Source organism: Bos indicus, chromosome 12 (assembly GCF_029378745.1).
Source record: "Bos indicus isolate NIAB-ARS_2022 breed Sahiwal x Tharparkar chromosome 12, NIAB-ARS_B.indTharparkar_mat_pri_1.0, whole genome shotgun sequence".
In the NCBI taxonomy this organism is placed as follows: domain Eukaryota; kingdom Metazoa; phylum Chordata; class Mammalia; order Artiodactyla; family Bovidae; genus Bos; species Bos indicus.
Window position 1 is genome coordinate 15981899 of NC_091771.1, and position 26067 is coordinate 16007965.

General features: G+C 38.6%; 1 protein-coding gene across 11 annotated transcripts in view; it reads right to left on the reverse strand.

Annotated features, from left to right (window-relative positions):
• Window positions 1-26067, reverse strand: part of ZC3H13 (zinc finger CCCH-type containing 13) — a 103788-nt gene that overhangs the window by 19410 nt on the left and 58311 nt on the right. For 9 of the 11 annotated variants that reach the window (XR_011569680.1, XM_070800057.1, XM_070800058.1 and 6 more), the window contains 5 exons: window positions 18932-19242; window positions 15952-16416; window positions 6974-7165; window positions 2806-2889; window positions 1907-2459 (listed from right to left, as the gene is read on the reverse strand). Coding sequence is in view for 10 of the 11 variants with exons in the window: in XM_070800057.1 (XP_070656158.1) it covers window positions 1907-2459; window positions 2806-2889; window positions 6974-7165; window positions 15952-16416; window positions 18932-19242 (1605 nt within the window). In the remaining variant the exon portion in view is untranslated. The remainder of the gene's footprint in view (window positions 1-1906; window positions 2460-2805; window positions 2890-6973; window positions 7166-15951; window positions 16417-18931; window positions 19243-26067) is intronic. The other 2 variants (XM_019971240.2, XM_019971238.2) reach the window with 1 other exon arrangement.

The window sequence follows — 26067 nt, forward strand, 5'->3', positions numbered from 1 at the left end:
TTTCTAAGTCTAAAACTAACACATAAGAAAATAGTGCAGAAATACCATTCTTGATGCTTTGAGAATCTGAGTATAATCACATCAGAACAAATAAAAACCCTGGACTTCCCACATATCTGAGCAATAAGTTTTTTGGTATTAAAAAAAAAAAAAAGAGTAAGAGAGAAAAGGAAAGGGAAATGTCCTCGGTATATAATAACAACACATCTAGGTCTCCAAATAGGAAAAGGAGTACATCAAGGCTGTATATTGTCACCCTGATTATTTAACTTCTATGCAGAGTACATCATGAGAAACACTGGGCTGAAAGAAGCACAAGCTGGAATCAAGATTGCTGGGAGAAATATCAATAACCTCAGATATGCAGAAGACACCACCCTTATGGCAGGAAGTGAAGAGGAACTAAAAAGCCTCTTGATGAAAGTGAAAGAGGAGAGGGAAAAAGTTGGCTTAAAGCTCAACATTCAGAAAACTAAGATCATGGCTTCTGGTCCCATCACTTCATGGGAAATAGATGGGGAAATAGTGGAAACAGTGTCAGACTTTATTTTTTTGGGCTCCAAAATCACTGCAGATGGTGACTGCAACCATGAAATTAAAAGATGCTTACTCCCTAGGACAGTTATGACCAACCTAGACAGCATATTCAAATGCAGAGACATTACTTTGCCAACAAAGGTCCATCTAGTCAAGGCTATGGTTTTTCCAGTAGTCATGTATGGATGTGAGAGTTGGACTGTGAAGAAAGCTGAGCACCGAAGAATTGATGCTTTGAATTGTGGTGTTGGAGAAGACTCTTGAGAGTCCCTTGGACTGCAAGGAGATCCAACCAGTCCATTCTGAAGGAGATCAGCCCTGGGTGTTCACTGGAAGGACTGATGCTAAAGCTGAAACTCCAGTACTTTGGCCACCTCATGCAAAGAGTTGACTCATTGGAAAAGACTCTGATGCTGGGAGGGATTGGGGGCAGGAGGAGAAGGGGACGACAGAGGATGAGATGGCTGGATGGCATCACCGACTCGATGGACATGTGTTTGGGTGAACTCCGGGAGTTGGTGATGGACAGGGAGGCCTGGTGTGCTGCAGTTCATGGGGTTGCAAAGAGTTGGACACGACTGAGCGACTGAACTGAACTGAACCTTTGCAATGCCATGGACTGTAGTCCGCCAGGCTCCTCTGTCCATGGGATTTCTCAGGCAAGAATACTGGAGTGGGTTGCCATTTCCTTCTCCAGGGGATCTTCCCAACCCAGGGATCTAACTCACGTTTCTTGCTTGGCAGGCAGGTTCTTTACCACTCTTCCACCTGGGAAGCCCATACTAAACAAAACAACTATAACTCCACAGTCCAGAGAGGACCTCTCTCTCTCTCTCTTCTTTGGTGGTTCCAGAAGTTCCTCAGTTCTAAGACATTATGAATGCTTCTGTAGCCTGCCAGCGGTGATTCTAAACTTCTAAGTACACCAAACTCATAAAGGACTATCAGGAACGGGACAAGCATTATGTCCTGGTGACAAGCCAACTCTATTAACTTGTTATACAGTGGATATGAAGGAATGGGATACAAATCCACTGGTTCTACCACTGTTAGGTTGGATTCCTGTTAAAAACAAGTCTCCAGCAGTCAAACCAATGTGCCATCAAAAATGGCTGCAATCAAACAGTAAACAAAAATTATTAACTGTATCTGTTGGATACAGAAATAAAATAATGGGAAAACTGTTACTTTTTTCCGTCGACAATTCAAAAGATGTTGCATGCCAAATATAGAAAATAAAGCTGAGATACACGAAAATGCAGAGAGGAAAAAGAATGAACAGGGTATTAGGTGCCGCTGAGAAACTTAATGTAAGGAACTTTCTGAATTCCTCCACTAAAATGTAAAAGCCTGGCTCGCGGTCACTTACTTGGACTTTCTCTCCTCGTGGCCGTCTCTGGGGTTCCGGTCTTCTCGCAGATCTTCCCGCTTTTCCCTGCGGTCCTCGCGAGCTTTCTCCTTGTCTTCCCACTCCCTCTGGCGCTCGCGCTCGCGCTCCCTCTCCCTCGCTCTCTCCCGCTCGCGCTCGCGTTCGCGCTCCCTCTCCCGCTCACGCTCCCGCTCCCTCTCTTCGCGCTCGCGCTCCCGCTCTTTCTCCCGCTCGCGCTCCCTTTCTCTCTCCCTCTCTCTGTCGTGCTCCCGGTCACGCTCTCGCTCCCGGTCTCTCTCCTTCTCTCTTTCTCTCTCGCGCTCGCGCTCCCGCGCCGCCCGCTCTCTTTCCAGTTCTCTCTCTTTCTCTCTCTCCCGGTCCCTCTCCCGCTCGCGCTCCCTCTCCCGCTCGCGCTCCCGTTCCCGGTCTCTCTCCCTAGCCCTTTCGTCTCTTCTATCATCCGTTCTGTCTACTCTTCGTTCCTCTCTTCGTTCATCACGCTCAAGCTCGTCATTCCTTCCCTGATGTCGAATTGGTGAGCTTGGTCTTTGATCTACAATGAAAATCAAGTTTCATCAGTGATTAATTTGACAGATTAAAGCTATTGTTAAGACAGTATGGCAAATCTTAAACTTTATCTGTGTATAGGGTCACACTGGCAACAAATATAAATCAGGTACTATATTTACTTTTAATCATCCAAATAATCACCACTAGATGTTTAAAAGTATTCTTTTCTTAAAGGTCAACTTTATTTGCCCTCTAACTACCGCGTTTTCTGCTCCCATCAACCCCGCTCCCACCTCCCGCTGATCCGCCTTTCATCTTTCTCTGCATGCTCCCTACCCTGCCTCCAGCCCACTGCTCCAACCCCATTTTCTGCCATCTCTACCCTTCACCTCTGATCTTCTCTGTCCCCCCAGCAGGGCCTGAGAACACTGGTGGCAAAGGATAGGGGCAGCAGGAGGTGTAGAACATAGGAGCTAAAGGAAAAAAAAAATTTCCCTCGTAAGTCACACCTCTAATTTCAGGCTGAAAATATATACACAAAGTGTAGCTACTATGTGAGGAAAATATAGAAGAACAAAACATCTGTCAGTAATTGTTGCTGTGATGTCAATTTATCATAAAATAGAATATAAGGGTACTGATGCTTAGCCATCTTGAAATAAATATAAAAAGTGTTTCATATTAGTGATCTATATTTATAAATACTAATAAACTGAAAACTTTAATCATATAATTACTCAGATGAAGAGCTGTTTTCTTAAAATGCTAAATGATGATAACCTCATCAAATTTATATATATATATATATATATATTTTAATACACGAATCATATAAACACAGACTGAATGCATGCTGCCCAATATGCCCAATTGAGCAAAAAATTAGTCTGGGATCAAAAAATGTCTAAGAAAATGGCATGAACCTTTCCACAGAGATAGCCATGTTTGAAAAGCAGGTCACTGTGCCTGGATCTAGGCTACTATGATGTCTCTATTTTCACACTACAAAGTAATGTTTACTAGTTAGTCATAAAGGTCCAAAACAATATGGCCAACAGGGTTGGTACATGAAATCTCTAGCATCAACTTATTAATCAGAATAATTTTAGGATATCTGTAGGGAAGGGGCCAATATAGTAATATTGAATTTCCTTTCTTATCACAGGTAAAAGAAATCAGAATTATCCATGCTTATTCTTTATATATCAAGCTATGAAAGTTCACAGAATTTTAAAACTTAAAACTGAAAGAAAACTAAACTCTGTCCACCCCTCCTTTCCTCCTGTTCTTCTTAGAATTTATGGTCCAAAAGTTGATTTATCAAAGTCACAGAGATGGTAAATACATGAGGCTCTCAGGACTAGAAGTCAGTTCCCTTACACCCAGTCCCCCTCTTTTTTTTTTTTTTTTTTTTTTCTGAAATCAATTTAAATTTAAAATGGTTCCATGTACTATACTCTAGTTCCTGGAAAGCTATATACTCATGTCTTTGTCTGAATTCCTGGTTTGGGGGTCATACTAATGTCACAAAGCTTACAAAACAACCTGAAACAAATTCAATACTGTAATTTATAGCAATTCATACTTGAAATTTCTGATTATAGCAATGTTAGGAAATAGACTGCTTTACTCAGGCAAGCTTTTTCTGACAAATGAAAACTTATCTTCCCAACCACGCTGACAAAGTTCCATACTTCAAAGAAAATGAAAAGGAACATCACTTAATACATCTCATCTTCTGTATCCTTCCCCAAAAATGTGTTTTTCAAAGGTACACCTCTCTTCATATACTTCCTTACTTTAATGAATGGCATGCCCACTCATGAAACCCATTCTGAGTTGTCCAAGTCCCACTGTATTCAAGTACCATAAATTTCACTCTCAAAATATTTCTTTTTTCCATTTCCTCTCTCAATTCCTACAATTCATATTATTAACTTAGACTTTGGTCAGTTCTTGGATGCCCATGTTATCAGGGGTCTAATGTTGTCTTTGGTCTTTTCGTAGACTCTCTAATGTTTTTATTTTTATTGATGAAAACTAATTTTTTTCCCCAACTGCTTAAAAAAAAAAAAAAAAAGGCTGTTTAAAAGCACTTATTATAGGCAGTGAAAAAGGCAATTAAATCCAAAATTTTTAGCCTGACTTATTAGGCTATTTACAACATGGTCTATGGTCTCTCACCCATCCTTTTTCCTAGCTTCTTTCCTTTCCTTCCAATTGTAGCACACCTCTGCTCCAACCTCATGATTCTTTACTCTCCAAAGCATATTTTTTTTCCAGTCCTGTGTGTCTACACATGCTAGACTCTCTACCTGACAGTGTTTCTTTCATGGCTCCTTCTAGCCAACTCCTATTCATCCCTCAGGCCCTAATTCAGATGTCTCTTCTTCAGGATGCTTTTGTGGATTGCCTCAGAATTCTGTGTGCATCTGTCTTCTCACAGAACTTCACACAGTAGCAGTATTTATCATATCTGGTTGTCTACCCTAATCAGCCTGTGAAGAACATGAGAAGATTTAAATTCCTGAGCACAAGAACAAGGTCCTGAGCACATCTCTACCTCTGACCTCTACCCATCTCCCTTTGCTCACTGTACTCTAGTCACACTGATCATCTTCCAAATTCTAGGACACATGAAGTTATTTCCCATCTCAGAGAACTGGCACATATTCTTTTCTCTCCATATAATGTTTCTACCTTCAATACCTACAATGCTAGCTTCTTTCCTTGCATTTATGCCTCTAAATATATGTCATCTCAAAATTTTTCATAAGCACACTATTTAAGGAAAGTAGGTCCCACTCATCCTTTATTTCTATCTGGATCTCTTGTGTGTTTCCTTCATAGCATCCACCAATCATTTCTTTCTTCAGGAGGCATACTGTCCCTTTTATAAAGTTCTACAAGTGCAAGAACTGTTGTACTCCAAAAACCCAGCAAAGTGTGGTTGTACTCCTTAATCATTTGTAGAATATATAATCAAAAGTATATTTCAATTGTACAAGTGATATTTACTGAGGTAGTTATAGTAAAGTAAAATAGAAACAACAGGACATGTAGTCAGAAAACCTATAGTTTGAATTTTAGCTTTAGAACTTTATTCTCTGACAATGAAAAGAATCATTACCCTTCTCTTGGCCCAAGTCTCCTAAATTATAAACACAGATTTCCTTATTATACCTACGCTCACAAACATTAAAAGATAAAAGGATTTAAAACATACATTTTCTGACTTAATACTGTAAAAAAATATTAAGCCAGAGAGTATATAAAGAGCAACTTTCAAAGTTCTTGGTAACTCAATACATATGTGGTTGAACTAAATAAGGCTGAAACCAAATGTTATACTGAATTCAGGCATGAGATGAGAAAAATCTGAGAGGGACATCAAACTAGAAAAAAAAGAAAAATAAATAAGATATTAAAAAAGCATTACCAGAACACAGTGTTAGATTAAAGAAAATAAAGACTGGTGAATCAGTGTTTGGGAAGAAATCATTTCAGGCATTAACACAGATCGTATCAACTCCAGCCTCATCTGTAACTAAGGAAATCATACACATCTTTCAACCCAAACGTATTAGGCTTGCTATAACAAACTCAACTCAGCAGCGCGCATCTATGTCTCTGATCTCATCTATGCTCTCAAAAGTACAAGGTTTCTTACTGTCTTTGCTCTCCTCTTATTCCTACCCATATCAAGATGAATGTTGCCTCATATATAATGCAGCCCACTCTGAAGCATCAACACTCAGTCCCCTACTCCAAGTTATATATGATGTTAACTTCAGCATTATAGCAAACCTTACTTTAGTAACTAGGCAAAGTTAGTAAGACCTTCATAAGGTCACAAATGCTCAAAGGCCTAACACATACTGACAATAAAAGCTTGTTTAAGAAAGTACTTATAACCCTTCTAAACTGCTTTCTAGTATCTTGCTTCAATACTGATTTAAGAGGTCTTCTAGTAGAATAACAGAAAATGTTTTAGCTTAGCTTAACATATACAAGAATATAAAGTTAGCTAAACTAAGTATTACATATTCTCAGGAAGGAACACGAATAAACTATTTCTCCAGGCAGCCCCTAACCCTATCATCACTGCCTTTGTCTTGTCCCTCCCTGGCGGTCCTTACAAGTCTGTGTATCACAGCTAGTGAGTGAGTGAGTGCTCAGGACACTCAGATGAGACGCTATCTCCTGAATCAGAAATACCTGAAATGGCACCCAAGCACCTATGTTCTTTAAAACACTGTGAGCTGTTTGGTTAAGGTAAGAGGCATACAGCAAGGCACCTCAACTCTTGCAGTATACAAGTACCTACTAATTCAGTACCTGCTCTGTTACCAAGTGAGTACTGGTAGCCAGTTATTTAGATAATCTCTACTAAACTAAGTAAAAAAAGATTATATGAATAAATAGTTTAAAATGTGCCAACGAACAAAAGACTTAAAAGATATTTTATGTTAAAAAGTAAACTGATAATGGTTGGAAAAAACTACAATTCTCCCAATCACTGTTGGTGACTATTTAATAGTATCTCAGTTAACAAACCTCTCTCTCTGTTGTCGCGACGGTCTCTCTCCCCGTGTCTTCTCTCAAATGAAGAATCTCTTGCTTGCTCTCTGTTGTCTCTCTCAGGGTATCTGTCTCTTTCAGGATAGCTGCTTCGCGTCTCCCAGCTGTCATGATAGTTGCTACTACTACTGTGACTATCAATCTGAGAACCTCTTGTGCCTCGACTTCCTAAACAAAGAATATTCACACAAATATTTAATACGTACACTTCATTCAACAAGTTGTAAGTCACAATCCTTCCTCCCCCAAAACATATAAATATGTGTGGGTTGTTGTTGTTGGGTTCTTTTTGGTGAGTTTTTAATATTTGAAAGTGTGATAACGTTGAAAACGATATTATATGCTGGATTAGAATACTCAAAATGTCTAATGACTGACTTGAGTAAGCTTAAGTCCTCGTTTTCCCTTCCTATAAAAGAAAGGGACACATAATGAAATCATAAAGCAAACAGACTCATTTCAATTAAGCCAAAAACAATGAAACAAAAAATAAAAACTATTAATGCATATCTAAATTACAGAAATACCATAAAAACATTTAAAATATGAATTATGGATATATCACATTGACTACACTTTATAGTGAAAACATTCTAATATAGAACCAAGGTACTTTGTTGACAGTAGGTGATACCTGAAAATTTTCATTAAAAAAATTGGGAAATGAATGTTCACAGTTGCTTTATTATAGCCCCAACCGTAAAGTACCCAAATGTCTTTCAAATGGTGAAAGGCTAAACAAACTGTGGTACATCCAGATCATAGAATATTATAAGTTACAAACTACTGATACATGCAATTACTTGGAAACTTAAGGAAATTCTGCTAGTGAAAAAGCCAATCTCAATAGGATACACACAGCAGGATTCAGTTTATGTAATACTTGTGAAATAATAATTACAAGATGATAGACATATTAGTGGTGGCCAGGGGTCAAGGACAGGGGAGGGGGTCTGAATGTGCCAACAAAGGGATAACAAAGGGAGTCCCATGATGATACAGTTGAGGATCCTGATTGTGGTGATGGTAATGCAAGACTACAGAGTCACTATGGAAAATATTGAATAGTATGGAAGTTCATAAAAAAATTTCAGAACTACTATCTGATCCACCAGTTCCACTTCCGGGTACAGAGCCAGAGAAACTGAAATTAGGATCTGAAAGAGGTATCTGTATTCCCATATCTGTATTCCCAGGTTCACTGCAACATTATTCACAACAGCCAAGACAGAAACCACCTATATGCCCAATGACAGATGAATGGGGAAAAAATGTCGTATATACATAGAATACTTTGGCCACCTGATGCGAAGAGCCGACTCATTGGAAAAGACCTTGATGCTGCGAAAGACTGAAGGCAGGAGGAGAAGGGGATGACAGGAAAAGATGGCTGGATGGCACCACTGACTCAATGGACATGAGTTTGAGCAAACTCCAAGAGACGGTGAAACCTGGCGCATTGCAGTTCATGGGGTCGCAAAGAGTCAGATGTGACTCAGCGACTGAACAACAACAGATATATATATATATAATGGATTTCTCTTTGTTGTTTTTAGTCACAAAGTGGTGTCTGACTCTTTTGCAACTCCATGGAATAGAGCCTAGCAGGCTCCTCTGTCCATGGGATTTCCCAGGCAAGAATATGGAGTGGGTTGCCATTTCCTTCTCCGAGTGATCTTCCCGACCCAGGGATGGAAACTGCGTTTTCTGCACTGGCAGGTGGATTCTTTACCCCTGAGTCACCTGGGAAGCCCTATAAAGGATTATTCACCCTTTAAAAAGAACACAGTCCTGCCATTTGCAACAACATGGAAGACATTTTGCTAAGTGAGATAAGTCAGACACAGAAGGACAAATGCTACATGATACCACTTACATGTGGAAACTAAAATAGTCACACTCATTGAATCAGAGAGTAGAATGGTTTTACCAAGGGGCTGGTCAGAGGGGGAACATGGAGGACTAGTCAAGGGGTACAAAATTTCAGTTGTATAAGATGAGTAAGTCACAGAGACCTACTGTACAGCATGGTGTCTACAGTCGATAATACTGTACTGGAAACTCAAAAATCTGGTAAGAGGACAGATCTTATATCAATAACATTCTCATCACACACACACACAAATAACAATAGAGAGGAAACTTTCACATGTTAATGGCACAGATTTCGGTGGTGGTTTCAAGGGTATACACTTATCTCCAAGCTTATTAAGCTGTATATATTAACTGTGTATAGATTTCTGTATGTCAATCATACCTCAGTAAAGTGATTTTTAAAAAATTGCATAGAGCTACACACACATCTTACAGGTAACAGGTTTTGAGCACTGAAAGAATTATAGTATAATTCTAAATGCTTTAATTGTGATGTTTTAATAATCAAAATATCTATAAAGACTATTTTAATAATTAAAGACTAGAGAAAGAAATTTAAAAAAGACTACAAATGAGCTACATATAACATCAAGGAATGAAAAGGTAAATGTCAGATAGATGCTAAGAGAAAATTGGTTAAAAAAAAAGTCACGTCTGAGGATACAACTCAGAAAATGAAAGAGAGAAACAGAGATGGAAAACCTGAAAGTTAAGAATCAAGGAGAACACAATGGGAAGACCGAACAAATGTCTGAAAGTGAAAGTAAAGTCACTCAGTTGTGTCTGACTCTTTGCAACCCCATGTCCATGAGAAGTATTCTCCAGGCAAGAATACTGGAGTGGGTTGCCATTTCCTTTTTCAGAGGATCTTCCTGACATAGGGATCAAACCCAGGTCTCCCACACTGCAGGCAGACTCTTTACTCTCTGAGCCATGAGGGGCTCAAACATATATCTAACTATATGCTAAGACAGAAAGATTGAAAGGATAGAATAAGCTATATCATACAAATACTAACCAAAAGAAATCTGTGAGTGGGATAATCTTTTTTAGACAAAAAGATAACATTTAGGATGAACAGGATCATTCTGTAACAATAAAAGGAATAATTTGCCTTACATGTGCCTATGAGCAAAGCCTCAAAATATTCAAAGCAAAAATTGATCAAATCATACAAAAATCAACAAATTCAAAGTAATAATGGAAGATTCGGCTCACATCTCTGTAATGATAGAAAAAGCAGACTAGAAAGAAAATGAAATGCAGTTTTGAAAGCATGATTAACACACCTAACTTCAGAGACACACTTTACATACTTTGCAACCATTAAAAGCACATGCAGAATACATGAAAACTGACTGACAAGCCACAAAATAAGTCCTAACAACAAAAAAAAAATGCCAAAAAACTGAGTTCAAATAGTCTCCTCCAATAACAATTAAAATTGAGGGTAGGGGATTTATTTTAAAAAGCATGACTGGAAATTTAAAATCCTATTTCTACACAACTCATGAGTCAAAGAAAAAAACCATACCAAACTTCAGAAAGTGTTTAGAACATATAAATATAATCAGACTGTCAAAGAACAGATAAATGCTCATTTATACACAAACTGTTCTCTTTTAGAAAAGAGAAAAAACAGAAGCAACACTTTCCAACACATTTTGATCTCCAAACCAAACAAAGACAGTATTAAAAACTAAAACCTATGCAATGGTATGCTGGCTCCAAAGAGCCACCAGTGTGCTTCTCTTCTCATCTTCACACTGAGTGGCCTTGTTAGCAGCTCAAAATCTGCTATGGTAGGAGTAATTTATACTATGGAAACTGGCATTAGCTACAAGCCAGGGCTTTCTTTCTGAAGAGTAAGTTGCTAAATATTTACACTCATACAGTGATTATATACCAACCTCAATTATAGAAAAAGATTTTTTTATTTCAAAATTAAATTTTAACAAACCTATTTTCGAACTTTTAAAAGAAATGAAATATAAATTTATTTTAGAAATGCAAGAATAGTTCTGACAGTGAAAGTGTTAGTCGCTCAATTGTATCCGACTCTTCGCAATCCCATGGACTGCAGTCCACCAGGCTCCTCCGTCCATGGGATTCTCCAGGCAAGAATACTGGAGCGGGTTGCCACTTCCTACTCCAGGGGATCTTCCCGACCCGGGGATTAAACCCTCATCTCCTGCATTTGCGGGCTGATTCTTTACCACTGAGCCACCAAAGAAGCCCTGCTGCTGTAGCTTCAAGCTATTAGCTCTTCTTTGAACCTCAGTTAAAGGTGGTCTCCTGCATTGCAGGTGGTTTCTCTACCATCTGAGCCACCAGGAAAACCTATTTAGAAGAATAGTTGTAAATTAAAAAAAAAAATTAACATAAGTAACAAGGTAAAAGAGAATGACTATATGATCTTCTCAAGATACAAAAAAACAGGCATGACAGAAGCTGCCGGCTAAGTTAGGAAAATAGGAGATTCCCTTTGCTGGTAGCTTAGCTGTAAGAAACCTCCTGACAATGCAGGAGCCGCAGGAGACACGGGTTCCATCCCTGGGTCGGGAAGATCCCCTGGAGGAGGGCATGGCAATCCACTCCAGGATTCTTGCCTGGAGAATTCCATGGACAGAGGAATCTGGCTGGCTATAACCCCTGAGACTGCAAGGAGTCGGACACAACTGAAGCGACTTGGCACACATGCACGCACCCTAAACACAATAAAAAGCATCTGCAAGTGGAAAAGAACTCCCCTGCCAAGGGAGAAGACTAGGGTTTGATTCCTGGGTTGGGAAGATTCCCTGGATAAGGAAATGGCAACCCACTTCAGTATACTTATCTGGGAAAAGGAAACCCCACTAACAGAGGAGCCTGGTGGGCTACAGTCCACGGAATTGCAAAGAGTTGGACACAACTTAGCAACTAAACAAACAACAAAAATCTACAAACACCATGCTTAATGGTGAAATGTCAGCAATAATTCCTTAAAATACGAAACAAAGCAAAGAAGCCCATTATACCACTTGTAGTCAACAGTGCGTTGAAACAGCTGCTCAGCAGGTTACTGACAACAAATAAATATTACTCAGAAAGAACAGCCAAATATGTCTATTCCCAGATGTAAATGTTTAAGAGAATCTAATTATATCTACCAAGAAAATACAGCAACATCATAATGTAAGATGAATATAAAAAATTTAATTAACATTCCATACACCAGCAATAAGCATCAGAAAATGTTTTAAAATATATCATTTGGTGTGCCTGTATGCATTTACTTAAGCACTATTAAAAACCAAAAAAAAAACAGTCACTTCAGTGAAGTTCAACTCTTTGCAATCCTAAGGACCATAGCCCGCCAGGCTCCTCTGTCCATGAGACTCTACAGACAGAATACTGGAGTGGTTTGCCATGCCCCTCTCCAGGGGATTTTCTCAACCCAGGGATCGAACCCGTGTCTCTCAAGTTTCCTAAACTGGAGGTGAGTTCTTTACCACTAACGCCTCCTGGGAAGCTCGAACATAAAGGATTCAATAACTTACGGCATACCCTACAATATACACTATGCACCAAAAGGAGGATGTGGATGTTTACCAAGCTGACTTATATGTAACTATCTCTAAGATATTTTAAAGGGAAAACAGCAGTGTACAGAATATATAGTTGTTTTTTTTTTTTTAATAAAAAATTCTTAAAAATTATATTTGTAAAACCAGAAGAGAAAGTGAATAAACATACATATTTGCTTGTATAGCATGTTCTTCAGCTGGTTACATACAAAATTGGCTAGGACCAGGTCAGGAACAGAGGGGAGGCTTTCACTATGTATCTTTTCATAGCTCTGAAATTCTGCACCATGTGAACACATTATTAAAAAGAGAATCTTCTGGAAAAGAAAATGGCAACCCACTCCAGTACTCTTGCCTGGAAAATCCCATGGATGGAGGAGCCTGGTAGGTTACAGTCCATGGGGTCGCAAAGAGTCGGACATGACTGAGTGACTTCACTTTCACTTTTGACCAAAATAACTACATCCCTATGGAAGAGAGAGACAAGAGGCATCAAAGTGTTTGAGTTTCTCCTGCCCTGTACCTTCCTTTTCTAAAGCCAAAGCTATATCCAATAGAACGAACGTATGGAATTTGAGAATTAATGGAATCTTGGTTTATTTCTCCTTCTGTTTACTCTATAATGCCCTGAGTAATGCCTTATTTGGGGCTTCCCTTGAGGCTCAGATAGTAAAGAATCTGCCTGCAATGTGGGAGATGAGGGTTCAATCCCTGGGTTGGGAAGACCCCTGGAGAAGGGATGGCAACCCGATCCAGTATTCTTGCCTGGAGAATTCCAGGGACAGAAGAGCCTGGTGGGCTACAGTCCATGGGGTCACACACAGTCGGACACAACTAAGAGACTAAGAGACTAACACACACACACACACACACACACAAAGTAGTTTAAAAGTCAAGTGGGAGACTTGATTCGTTATTGGTATACTGGCTGGGGCTAAAATTAAGGTGATCTTGTTACAGTTAACATATAGGTTGAAGCCACAAGACTCATGACCTGGGTCACAGAAAATTATCATAATGCCTTATATATCATTTGTAAACTCTAAGGCAAAATGTTGTTAAGGACTTCAAACTTGTCACTGATTTGGCATCAATCAGGTATTAACTTTTTGTAAATTTCTAAATAAAAGCAAATCTACCCTGTGGGGCCTCCAGAACAGAAACCCAGAAGCATCTGCTTGGTATCCATCCACGTGCTGATACACATGTGATTTTAAATAGAGTTCTTTAAAAAAAGAAAATGTTGAGGCTGCTGCTAATGAAAATATATACCATGGTGCTAAAATTCCACCTATAATCTATTCTTTTGTTTTTATTTCACTAGAGTTTGGGTTAGGATAATTTTGACATAAATGAAAGTCTATTGTTTAAACAGTCAGAATTTATAATACTCTGCTGTTTCTAGCTAATACCCTATAATTACCATTCAGTGTGAGTTTTTTGGTACATATATACCAATGCATAACAAAATTTTAAATTTTATAAAGCCAAATAAAATAAATGTTTTAAAAAAAAGAGAATTTTTAAAAAAAATACCATTTACAATGGCAACAAAAATAGAAGTTACCCAGGAATAAAACATGCACAGGACCTTAATAAAAAAAGTTACTAATCAATAAATTTAATGTATTTGAAGTAAAAACCCAACAGTTTTTTCATGAAGCTTTAAAAAAATTCATTTTTAAAAGACAGCCTTCAGAATGGCAGAAAATAATAGCAAACGAAGCAACTGACAAAGAATTAATCACAAAAATATACAAGCAACTCCTGCAACTCAATTCCAGAAAAATAAACGACCCAATCAAAAAATGGGCCAAAGAACTAAATAGACATTTCTCCAAAGAAGACATATAGATGGCTAACAAAACACATGAAAAGATGCTCAACATCACTCATTATCAGAGAAATGCAAATCAAAACCACTATGAGGTACCATTTCATGCCAGTCAGAATGGCTGCGATCCAAAAGTCTACAAACAATAAATGCTGGAGAGGGTGTGGAGAAAAGTGAACCCTCTTACACTGTTGGTGGGAATGCAAACTAGTATAGCCTCTATGGAGAACAGTGTAGAGAGTCCTTAAAAAACTGGAAATAGAACTGCCATTCGACCCAGCAATCCCACTGCTGGGCATACCCACCAAGCAAACCAGAACTGAAAGAGACACGTGTACCCCACTGTTCACCACAGCACTGTTTATAATAGCCAGGACATGGAAGCAACCTAGATGTCCATCAGCAGAAGAATGGATAAGAAAGCTGTGGTACATATACACGATGGAGTATTACTCAGCCATTAAAAAGAATACATTTGAATCAGTTCTAATGAGGTGGATGAAACTGGAGCCTATTATACAGACTGAAGTAAGGCAGAAAGGAAAACACCAATACAGTATACTAATGCATATATATGGAATTTAGAAAGATGGTAACGATAACCCTGTATATGAGACAGCAAAAGAGACACAGATGCATAGAACAGTCTTTTGGACTCTGTGGGAGAGGGCGAGGGTGGGATGATTTGGGAGAATGGCATTGAAACATGTATATTATCATATGTGAAACGGATCACCAGTCCAGGTTCGATGCATGAAACAGGGGGACGGGATGGGGAGGGAGGTGGGAGGGGGGTTCAGGATGGGGAACACATGTACACCCGTGGCAGATTCACGTCAGTGTATGGCAAAACCACTACAATACTGTAAAGTAATTAGACTCCAATTAAAATAAATTAATTTATATAAAAAAATATATATGAAAAAGCAAAAGGTTAAGAAAAGCCAAGACAACTATGAAGGAGAAGGTGGCGGGCCTTCATCTTACTGTGAAACTATAATAAACCAACAGGCCTATAGAAAGAGTAAGAATGGTCAGAACTCTGCAGCAGTGTTTTGGGGAGGGGAGCAAAGTGGGTGGAGGAAGAGAGATGTCAAAGTTGACCCAGTCCAGGAAGTGTGGAGATAGTCAAATTCACTTAGGTAGGTGGTTATTGATGATAATGGTGATGCCAAATTCTTTTTAGAGGAAGGTAAGAAAAAATGGCTCAAGATTCTGACATGGGATGTTTTGAGGTGGCTTTGAAGCAAGCACAAGTACTGAAGAACACATGAGTCAGTCATTTCTGACACCACCAACTTTGAAAGTCTATCGTTTTAAATTCCATTTTAATGATCATTTTATCATATATTTACCTATTTATTAGAAATTACTTCTTTTTGATTTTTATTTCCTGATAGCAATTTTCTTAGTGTTCCACATTAACCAAGATGGTAGCCATGACTGGACATAATTCAATTGGGGGGGTGGGGGGAGGGGTCCCTAAGTCAGGCCCCATTTATCTTCTGCAATTTTAGCTAATAATTCCTACTCAGAATTTATAGAGAAGATGATAAATGCAATTAATTGAAAATTACTTTGACAAAGTGATAATGAATGTCAGAAATAAATCTTAGGAGATTTCATAATTTCTGTATGAACATACAAGACACAGTTCACTGACAAGTCAAACACCTTACCCTTTTCAGGCATCTCTGGAGCTCTTCCTCTACTTCTGCCCATCCGGTCATTCCTAATCTCACTTCGAGACTCATTTCTGGAGTCATTCCTTATTTCAGTGCGAGAACTTTCTTCCCTCAGATGGTTTCTGCCATAACTTCGGGATTCTTCCTGATAGGCGTCCTCCTTTCGATGAGCATCTCGACTTTCACGGTCCCTGTAGTCGTGGGCATCACGAGTAGACCGAGAATCCCTGGGGTCTCGGCTCTCTTTGTTATCTCTGCTATAATCTCTCATCTCTCTGGAGTCCCGAACATCTCTAGAGTCTCTTAGTTCCCTTCGGTCTCTAGTATCTCTGGCATCTCTCCGATCCCGCCCATCTCGAGGTTCTCGGTCATCCCTGTGGTCTCGAGAAGAGCTCTGATCCTGTTCATACTCTCGTTCTTCTCTTGTGTCCTTTTCTCTGTCCCTTTTACCTCTAGTCTCTGTAAACATAATTTAGGAAATACACTGTAATTCCTTTCACAAAACTGTAGGAAACTAGACAATGTATTCAATACACAGCTTTAATTTTTATTACAATGGTAATTCATGTTCTTTACAAAAACTAAAAGGAGAAAACATGGGCAAATAAGAAAATTAAACCCATCTGTAAGCTAAAATTCCAAAGGTAATTTTATTAACACCTGGATTATTTGTCTTGATTGAACAAGATATTCTGGTATCAACATACCCATAGGTAAGATCTGAAACAAGTAAGCTGATCTCCTATCAATCCTATCAATGATGGATTACTTTTAGAAATCACTTTGAGATTCAAAGGTACAAGTGACTTTAACTCATCTCTACTAAGTATTAGGCCAGACTAGTTCACACATGACCTCCAATGTACTTAAGCACTTGAGAGTAACCTGTACTTAATAAGCTGGTGGCAAAGAGATACTGCTATTCACCCTTTCTCTCTCTCTCTCTCTTTTTTTTTTAAGCTATTTAATGGACTCACACTCCCATCTCTAAAGCTTTTTCTACTTAAAGCACTTTCTAACATTTCATGGGAAAACTTTAAAAAACAACTTCACTTTTAAAAAAGCTGGAATGAACCTCAATAGTTATTTAATTCAAACTCATCACTGTATACATGAAGGAACAGAGGTCAAGAGCTTAAGTGGTTTAGTCAGCCCCATACATGGTGGGAATTTGCAAAGATTAGAAACTATTCTTTAGAGACATCTAGAGAAACATAAATTGATGACAGCATAAATTGAAAAGAACTGAAAGAATTAACGAGAGACCCTCAAAGAACAACCCCTGTACTTTTTTTTTAATCAGATTCCTTTGTAAATTACTCTTATACTCTGGAACAACCACAAGATCTGACGCTATTTTAGCCATTTTATAGTAGCCTAGGACCTATGGGTAGGTCCGTAGACTTTCCCTGTCTAGTATCCACAAGATCCTCATCAATAACTTATCTCCTCTGCCTACATCCATAAACGCCACCTAAGGATAGAAGCCCTAGGCAAGAATCTGACAATGTCTCAATTTTTTTTGACTACATCTATGACTTCAAGTCCTCCTCCAATACCAAGTGTGCCTAGAAATTTGATCACTTCGCACTAGGTTCTCTTTTATGATGCCCCCAGCTGTCTTTACCAAAGACCCTCAGTTCCTGTATTTGCTCCTTACCTTCCTTCCCATCCTTTCACTAAAATTATTCTTATTTCAAAAAATGACTTTCGGAAGATTAAAGAAAACATCCTCCTTACAAACAATCAAAAAGTGTATGATTTATTATTAAAAGGATTCATAGACCATAAAACTCCCTTACCACAAAACAAAGCATTCTTGTAAGAATCAACTGCATACTAAATTTCCCTTTCATTAAGGAAACTGTGTTTAATAAATAGTATTTTGAAATAATTAAGAGTTTTCATTCAATAAGTAGTCACTAAAAATATACCATATTCCCAGCCAACCTTAGTTGTTGATAGGTGTAAGAGCATTTTCCCCACTTACCAATGTTTTATATATACTGCTGTGCTGATCTGGTTCCAAAATCATGTATACAAGCAATAATTCTCTAAAATACATGCCCTGTCTAGTCCCTATCTATGCATCCATCATTTCTGGAAAAAAAATAATTATTTCTTGCACTGTTGACTGGAGAATAAGTTCAACATGTTTCATAGGAGATGCTATGTGATACAGAGACTTTAAAAGTGCACATTAAATAGAAATGCTGTTGCAAGTAAGCACATATTTCCTGAGTATTCTTTATGTTAAAAAAAACTAACTTAGAAGATTTTAGGAAAAAGGCTTGCTAAGTTAAATAAACAACAAGAAGCTTAGACAAGAATTACAGAAAGAGATGAGAGTGATTCAATTGTACTGCTTCAACTGTACTACTTCAATCTCAGCTTGAAGACGGAATAGCAAATTCAAAGTTAATGTAATGCTCAGGAATCTAAAAACTGTCTTGCTTACTTCTTTGTTGAGTTAGACCTGGAAAATTGATCACTTGGTTCCCATGGACCTGCTGAACATTCCCCCAGCCCACACCTCTTTGTTAAGACATCTCTGATATGTTCCAACTCTGCTCCCTGGTTTGTTGCTTTTCTTTTAACCTCTTCTGTTGTTTTTAAAGAATTAACTAAGCAATTAGACGGACACTCTTAAGAACTATATAGTCCCAAATTTCTAGAACTTGAGACTACTCAAGTAAAACAATGTACCGAAAGAAAGCAACAACTTAATATACATATAAATGCCCAATTACATATATCTATAGCTTACATTTCCATGTCCTTAAGCATGGAAATTGCCTATTGCCTATTGCCCTAAAGAGCTCTGATCCACGTGTTACAGAAAATGTAGTATATAACACAGTTCTCTTCTATCCCTTATTCTAACAATAAATCTGAATGTCCGATTTTTTAATAAAGAAAATATCCACTTACATAAAAGAACTCTAAAAAACCCACAACACTGCTGAGTATTTACCTTCCCTCCTTTCATGACGCCGATCGTGAGACTGTGAAGCTCGCTCATGATCGTGCCTCCCCTTCTCTCTCACTGGAGAGCGATGTCTTGGAGGGCTTTGCTTTCTCTGAGGAGAAGCCAGAGAATGTGAAGGATAGGGAGAAGCAGAGCGGCGTAAAGGTGGAGTTATTGTCCTCTGATAAGATGGTGAAGGAGTTCTTTTTCGGCGAGGAGAAGGAGAATGTCTTTGAATCGACGATCCTGACTGTGAGGAAGATGAGTGATGTCTAGAAGATATTGGAGAATGATGTTGTCCTGCTGGGGAAGTGGATCTGTAAAGAGAAACAATAAAAAACTGGGTTCAAGAGCCTTCACTTTCCACCAAAGGAAAGTCTTTTAAAACAACAACAAAACCCTGAATATAAAAGTTAAAGCTAAAAGTGTGAATAATAATTTTAATTCAAAATGATGTAAATCATTAACAGGTTGATTTTTAAGTCAGTTTGAGGCAACAGTTCTAGATGAGACACATATTGACTTCCTGAGCTTTGGCTCCAAGGCACACTTCCTTTTTCCAGGTAACATTCTCCCTGATCACAAACGGTTCTTATTATCACATAAAGTACAGAATTCACTCTTAACCAGAGATGATCTCTGACAGTGTGAATGGGTACTTAGAGGACAGAATCCACAAAGAACTAAAGAGAAAACATACCAGTGAGATCTAGATAGATATTACTGGCTGTGAGAATGCCTATAATTCAGGGTTGTGGGAGAAACGAAAAGCTATCACCAGCTATACCAAACATAAAGTTTGACTGCCTGGGCTGACATGTAGGATGGGGAAAGAACACTAGGGTTAAGGACAGGACATACTGCCTATACTGTCTTTATCTTAAATAACCTACCTTTCACTCTTGGGCAGTACAAATTGAGATTTAGTTCATAAGCTTTGGTTTAACTAAGGCTCCCTCTACTCCCTTCAAATCATGTTGCTTGACTGCTGCCAGAGAAATAACTTAAAAACACATGAAGCACATCTGAATCACTCCTATGATTTGTTAGGTCCTGGGCTCTGTCTACAATGAATATGTAAAAGTTAAGTGTGACGGAGAGCTAGAACACATGCATTTGCACATTAACTGAAAAGAAACATGACTAACATTTAAAAAAACAGCATTCCAGACATCACATACTGAGATACCACATACTGAGATAAATATCATATTTCTCAAAGCAATCATTTCAAGGTTACATGGTTGCTCAAAAAAATTATGAGTTCCTGTTAACATATTATGGAATTACCTTCAGTGTCTATGATGAGTATTTTTTAACTTCTGCAATGCTGACAAAGTTATTAAACCAAGATTTCTCAATCTTGGAACTACTGGCATTTTGTATGCAGTGCTTCTTTGTGCTGGGGGCTATCCTGTACATTGGAGGATGTTGAGATCATCCCTGGCCCCTACCCATAGAAGCCAGTACCATCTGACTCCCACCCCCATTCATACCAGTAAAAATTACTTCATATAGCTCCAAATGTCTCCAGGCAGGTAAAATCAAACCTTCTGGAGAATCCTTGCCCTAAACTATGTTGTTTATAAATGATGCCTTAGTAGAACTTTTATCAATAAAAGGTTTAAATCTATGAAATACATGTTGCTGAGCCAGGAAAGTGGTCTAATACATTGGAAAGGATTTTGTAAAATAATGAGTTGAGCGAACAGAAACACTTTTTGGATAAAAGTTGACAGTAAAACAACAACAATCAATAAATATCAGCTAACTAGAACACCACACTTATCTAAACATTCTAGCTATTTATGATTACAAAACTTTCATACTTTTAATAAAAACTGTTATTCTTTCCTTATATACAAAAAATAAGACATAAACCACCAGAGTTAAACTGACTCTAAACTGGAATATATTTACTAACAGGTATGAGCAGAAATGCTCCATGAGTCTTAGCCAAATCTGGAAAACCATTTATGACCAAAGGCTACTCATATACTGAACAGAAAAATTATTGCAGGACTGAGAAATTCTCATTCTAATTTGACTATTGTTTGGTGCTTTCCAAATTCAATTTCCTTAGGTTCTGATCAATTTGGAAACACCTAAATTGAAAAAATAAACAATGTAGCTCTCCACTGAACTGACATTTTGCTTAACTTTGAGTTTATTTCTGAGATAAACTCAAATTGTTTCAGGAATGTCTGCAACTCCTTTTGGTGATTTGTTCACAGACTTAAACAGTTCACAATACTGTCTTTTAAAAAACACATTACAGTCTAATCACACCTCTGTTCAAATTTGGTGCCTACTGTTGCTGTTGTTCAGGTATTAGGACATGTCTCTTTGTGACCCAATGAACTACAGCATGCTAGGCTCCTCTGTCCTCCATTCTCTTCCTGAATTTGTTCAAGCTCGTGTTCACTGAGCTGGGAATGCTGTCTACCCATCTCATCCTCTGTTGCTTCTTTCTCTTTTGCCTTCTATCTTTCCCACCGTCGAGGACTTTTCCAATGAGTCAGCTCTTCACATCAGGTGGCCAAAGTATTGGAGCTTCAGCTTCAACATTAGTCCTTCCAATGAATATTCAGGGTGAATTTCCTTTAGGTTTGATCTCCTTGCCGTCCAAGGGACTCTAAACAGTTTGCTCCAACACCACAATTCAAAAGCAACAATTCTTACACACTAGGCATTGTTTATGGTCCAACTTTCACTTCCAAATGGGACTACCTGAAAAACCATAGCTTTGACAACACAGACCTCTGTTGGCAAAGTGATGTCTCTGTTTTTTAATACACTGTCTAGGCTGGTCATAGCATTCCTTCAAAGGAGCAAGCATCTTTTAATTTCATGGTTGTAGTCACCATTAACAGTGATTTCAGAACTCAAGAAAATCTGTCACTGCTTACACTTTTTCCCCTTCTAACTGTCATGAAGTGATGGGAATGGATGCCACGATCTTAGTTTTTGGAATGTTGAGTTTCATGCCAGCTTTTTCACTTTCCTCTTTCACACTCATCATGAGACTCTTTAGTTCCTCTTCACTTTCTGCCATTAGAGTGGTATCATCTGTAAATCTGAGCTTATTGATATTTCTCCCCGTGATACTGATTCCAGCTTGTGATTCATCTAGCCCAGGATTTCACATGATGTACTCTGCATATAAATTAAATAAGCAGGGTGACAATATACATCTTTGTCATATTCCTTTCCCAATTTTGAACCAGTCAGTTGTTCCATGTCCAGTTCTCACTGCTGCTTCTTTACCCAGATACAGGTTTCTCAGGAGACAGGTAAGGTGGTCTGATATTCCCATCTTTTTACGAATTTTCCAATTTGTTGTGATCCACACAAAAATGGAAGAAAAACTTCAGTTCAAGCTTAGATAATCAAGCTATCATATTAAGGACTGAACACCAATGTGTTGTCAAGTTATGTTCAGCATTTTAACCATATTTTTCTACTTATCCTTTTGGGCAGGGAGAGGGGAGTTTGTTGATTAAATCATCTGTTATCAAATGAATGTTTGCGTCCCCTCCCCCTCCTACTCCAAATTTATATGTTTGAGGCCTTAACCTCCAATGTGATGCTATTTGGAGGCAGGGCCTTTGGGAATAATTAGGTTTAAATGAAGTCCTGAGGATGAGGCTCCCATAAGGGGATAGTGTCCACATAAGAGGACAAAGAGAGAGACTACAGAGTTCTCTCTCCCCTGTAAATGAGGACACAGTGAGAAGACAGCCACCTACAAACCAGGAAGAAGGCCTTCACCAGGAACCAAATCTGCTAGCACCTTGACCTTGGACTACCCAGGAACCAGGTCTGTGAGAAATAAATGCCTGTTGTTTAAGTTACCCAGTCTATGATATTATGTAAAAATCACAGCATTTTTACATTTTTTTCTGTTACTATTTTTTTTTTTAAGTCTGAAGACTGAAAAATAGTGAAAAGACAGAGAGGATCTATTACCAAAACAAGATGAGTCAAATTATGGATATAAGCCTAATTGGTCCCACACCTATGTTCATTCTGCATATATAAAAGACATGACTCTAGGTTATAAAACAGTTTTGAAATCTGACCTAAACTATTAGCAATTAGGCTTCTAGAATATTGCAGGGATGTAGTAAAATACATTTCACATTAACTAGTACACTCTAGTTCCTGAAGAATTATGGATGGAGGTTCAGGCCATTGTATAGGAGGCAGTGATCAAGACCATCCCCAAGAAAAAGAAATGCAAAAAGGCAGTCTGAAGAGGCCTTACAAATAGCTGAGAAAAGAAGAGAAGCTAAAGGCAAAGGAGGAAAGGAAAGCCATACCCATTTGAATGCAGAGTTCCAAAGAAAGCAAGGAGAGAGAAGAAAGCCTCCCTCAGTGATCAACGCAAAGAAATAGAGGAAAACAATAAAATGGGAAAGACTAGAGATCTCTTCAAGAAAAGCAGAGATACCAAGGGAACATTTCATGCAAAGATGGGCTCGATAAAGGACAGAAATGGTATGGACCTAACAGAAGCAGAAGATAGAAAGAAGAGGTGGCAAGAATACTCAGAAGAACTATACAAAAAAGATCTTCAAGACCCAGATAACCATGATGGTGTGATCACTCATCTAGAGCCACACATCCTGCAATGTGAAGGCTATGAACAAAGCTAGTGGAAGTGATGGAATTCCAGTTGCGCTATTTCAAATCCTAAAAGATGATGATGTGAAAATGCTGCACTCAGTATGTCACCAAATTTGGAAAACTCAGCAGTGGCCACAGGACTAGAAAAGGTCAGTTTTCATTCCAATCCCAAAGAAAGGTAATGCCAAAGAATGCTCAAACTACCACACAACTGCACTCATCTCACACGCTGGTAAAGTAATGCTAAAAATTCTCCAAGCCAGGCTTCAGCAATATGTGAACCGTGAACTTCCATATGTTCAAGCTGGTTTTAGAAAAGGCAGAGGAACCAGAGATCAAATTGCCAACATCATCGAAAAAGCAAGCAAGTTCTAGAAAAACATCTATTTCTGTTTTATTGACTATGCCAAAGCCTTTGACTGTGTGGACGACAACAAACTCTAGAAAATTCTCACAGAGATGGGAATACCAGACCACCTGACCTGCCTCTGGAGAAATCTGTATGCAGGTCAGGAAGCAACAGTTAGAACTGTGCATGGAACAACAGACTGGTTCCAAATCGGAAAAGGAGTATGTCAAGGCTGTATACTGTCACTCTGTTTATTTAACTCATATGCAGAGTACATTATGAAAAATGCTGGGCTGGAGGAAGCACAAGCTGAAATCAAGATTGCTGGGAGAAATATCAATAATCTCAGATATGCAGATGACACCACCCTTATGGCAGAAAGTGAAGAAGAACTAAAGAGCCTCTTGATGAAAGTGAAAGAGGAGAGTAAAAACGTTGGCTTAAAACTCAACATTCAGAAAACTAAGATCATGTCATCTGGTCCCATCACTTCATGGGAAATAGATGGGGAAACAGTGGAAACAGTGGCTGGCTTTATTTTCTTGGGCTCCAAAATCACTGCAGATGGTGACTGCAGCCATGAAATTAAAAGACACTTGCTCCCTAGAAGAAAAGTTATGACTAACCTAGACAGCATATTACAAAGCAGAGACATTACTCTGCCAACAAAGGTCTGTCTAGTCAAAGGTACAGTTTTTCCAGTAGTCATGTCTGGATGTGAGAGTTGGACTATAAAGAAAGCTGAGCACCGAAGAATTGATGCTTTTGAACTGTGGTGTTGGAGAAGACTCTTGAGAGTCCCTTGGACTGCACAGAGATCCAACCAGTTGATCCTAAAAGAAATCAGTCCCAAATAATCACTGGAAGGACTGATGCTGAAGCTGAAACTCCAATACTTTGGCCACTTGATGTGAAGAACTGACTCACTGGAGAAGACTCCAATGCTGGGAAAGACTGAAGGCAGGAGGAGAAGGTGATGACAGATGATGAAATGGTTGGATGGCATCACGAACTGGATGGACATGAGTTTGAGCAAGCAAGTTGGTGATGACAGGGAGGCCTGGCGTGCTGCATTCCATGGGGTCTCAAAGAGTTGAACATGACTGAGCAACTGAATAGAACTTAACTGAGTACACTCTAAAACTGAATGATTTCCTATCAGAAGGGAAAAAAGAGGTGACATTTGACACTCAAATAAAGAACAAAGGAAAGCTTATTGCACAAACAGAAGCCTCAATACCTTAAAACAGAAAACTGTAGACTGTCAGCAAGTGCACTGTGATTTATAAAACACAAGGAAAGCTAATCTTTAGCTTGAGTTGATGCCATTCAAAAGCTTTTTAACGCTGCTATAATTACGACACAACATGGAATGAGAATATTCAGGGTATACTTGAGGAAAAGATATGAAAATTTATGCAATTTAAAATGAAAGTTCCTTTCATTTGAGATGCAAGTAATTCCACCTACAAACTGATATGTTTACTCCAGACTTTCTTAAAATTTGTAACACCAATTTTTCTCAATAAATGGTTTCTATGTCTCAAATATGAAAATATGCTTATATAATGTAACTAAGAGAGTCAATTCTTAGGTTGATAAGAAGTCCGGGGTCCCTGAAGGAGGAGGAGGAGGGGGAGGAGGAAAAGAAAAGGACACATGTTTTTTTCTTTAAGCCCAGAGCTGATGATTACACAACAAAACAACTCAGCTTAAACTCTGTACTAAGGATTATATAACAACAATGTATCACCGATTCAATGGACATGAATTTGAGCAAGCTTGGGAACTGGTAATGGACAGGGAAGCCTGGCGTGCTGCAGTCCATGGAATCACAGAGTCAGACAGGGCTGAGTGACTGAACTGAACTGAACTGAACATAACCTGCTTGAGGATGTGTTTCCCCTTCTTGAGAACCTTCTGACTAACCCTGTCATCTTAAAATGTATATTATGAGAGTGGGTCTGATAAGGCCTTTACAACCTTTAAACATTCTTTTGATTTACTGTAATAACCAATTACAAAAGTATATAGCTCCCTTTGCTAAGACTAGCAGGGGGCACTGTCCATCCCCCTCTGATGTTGGTGTCAGAAGCTTTCTCTGTCCCTTTTTCACTTTAATAAAACTCTGCTACACAAAAGCTCTTGAGTGATCAAGCCTGGC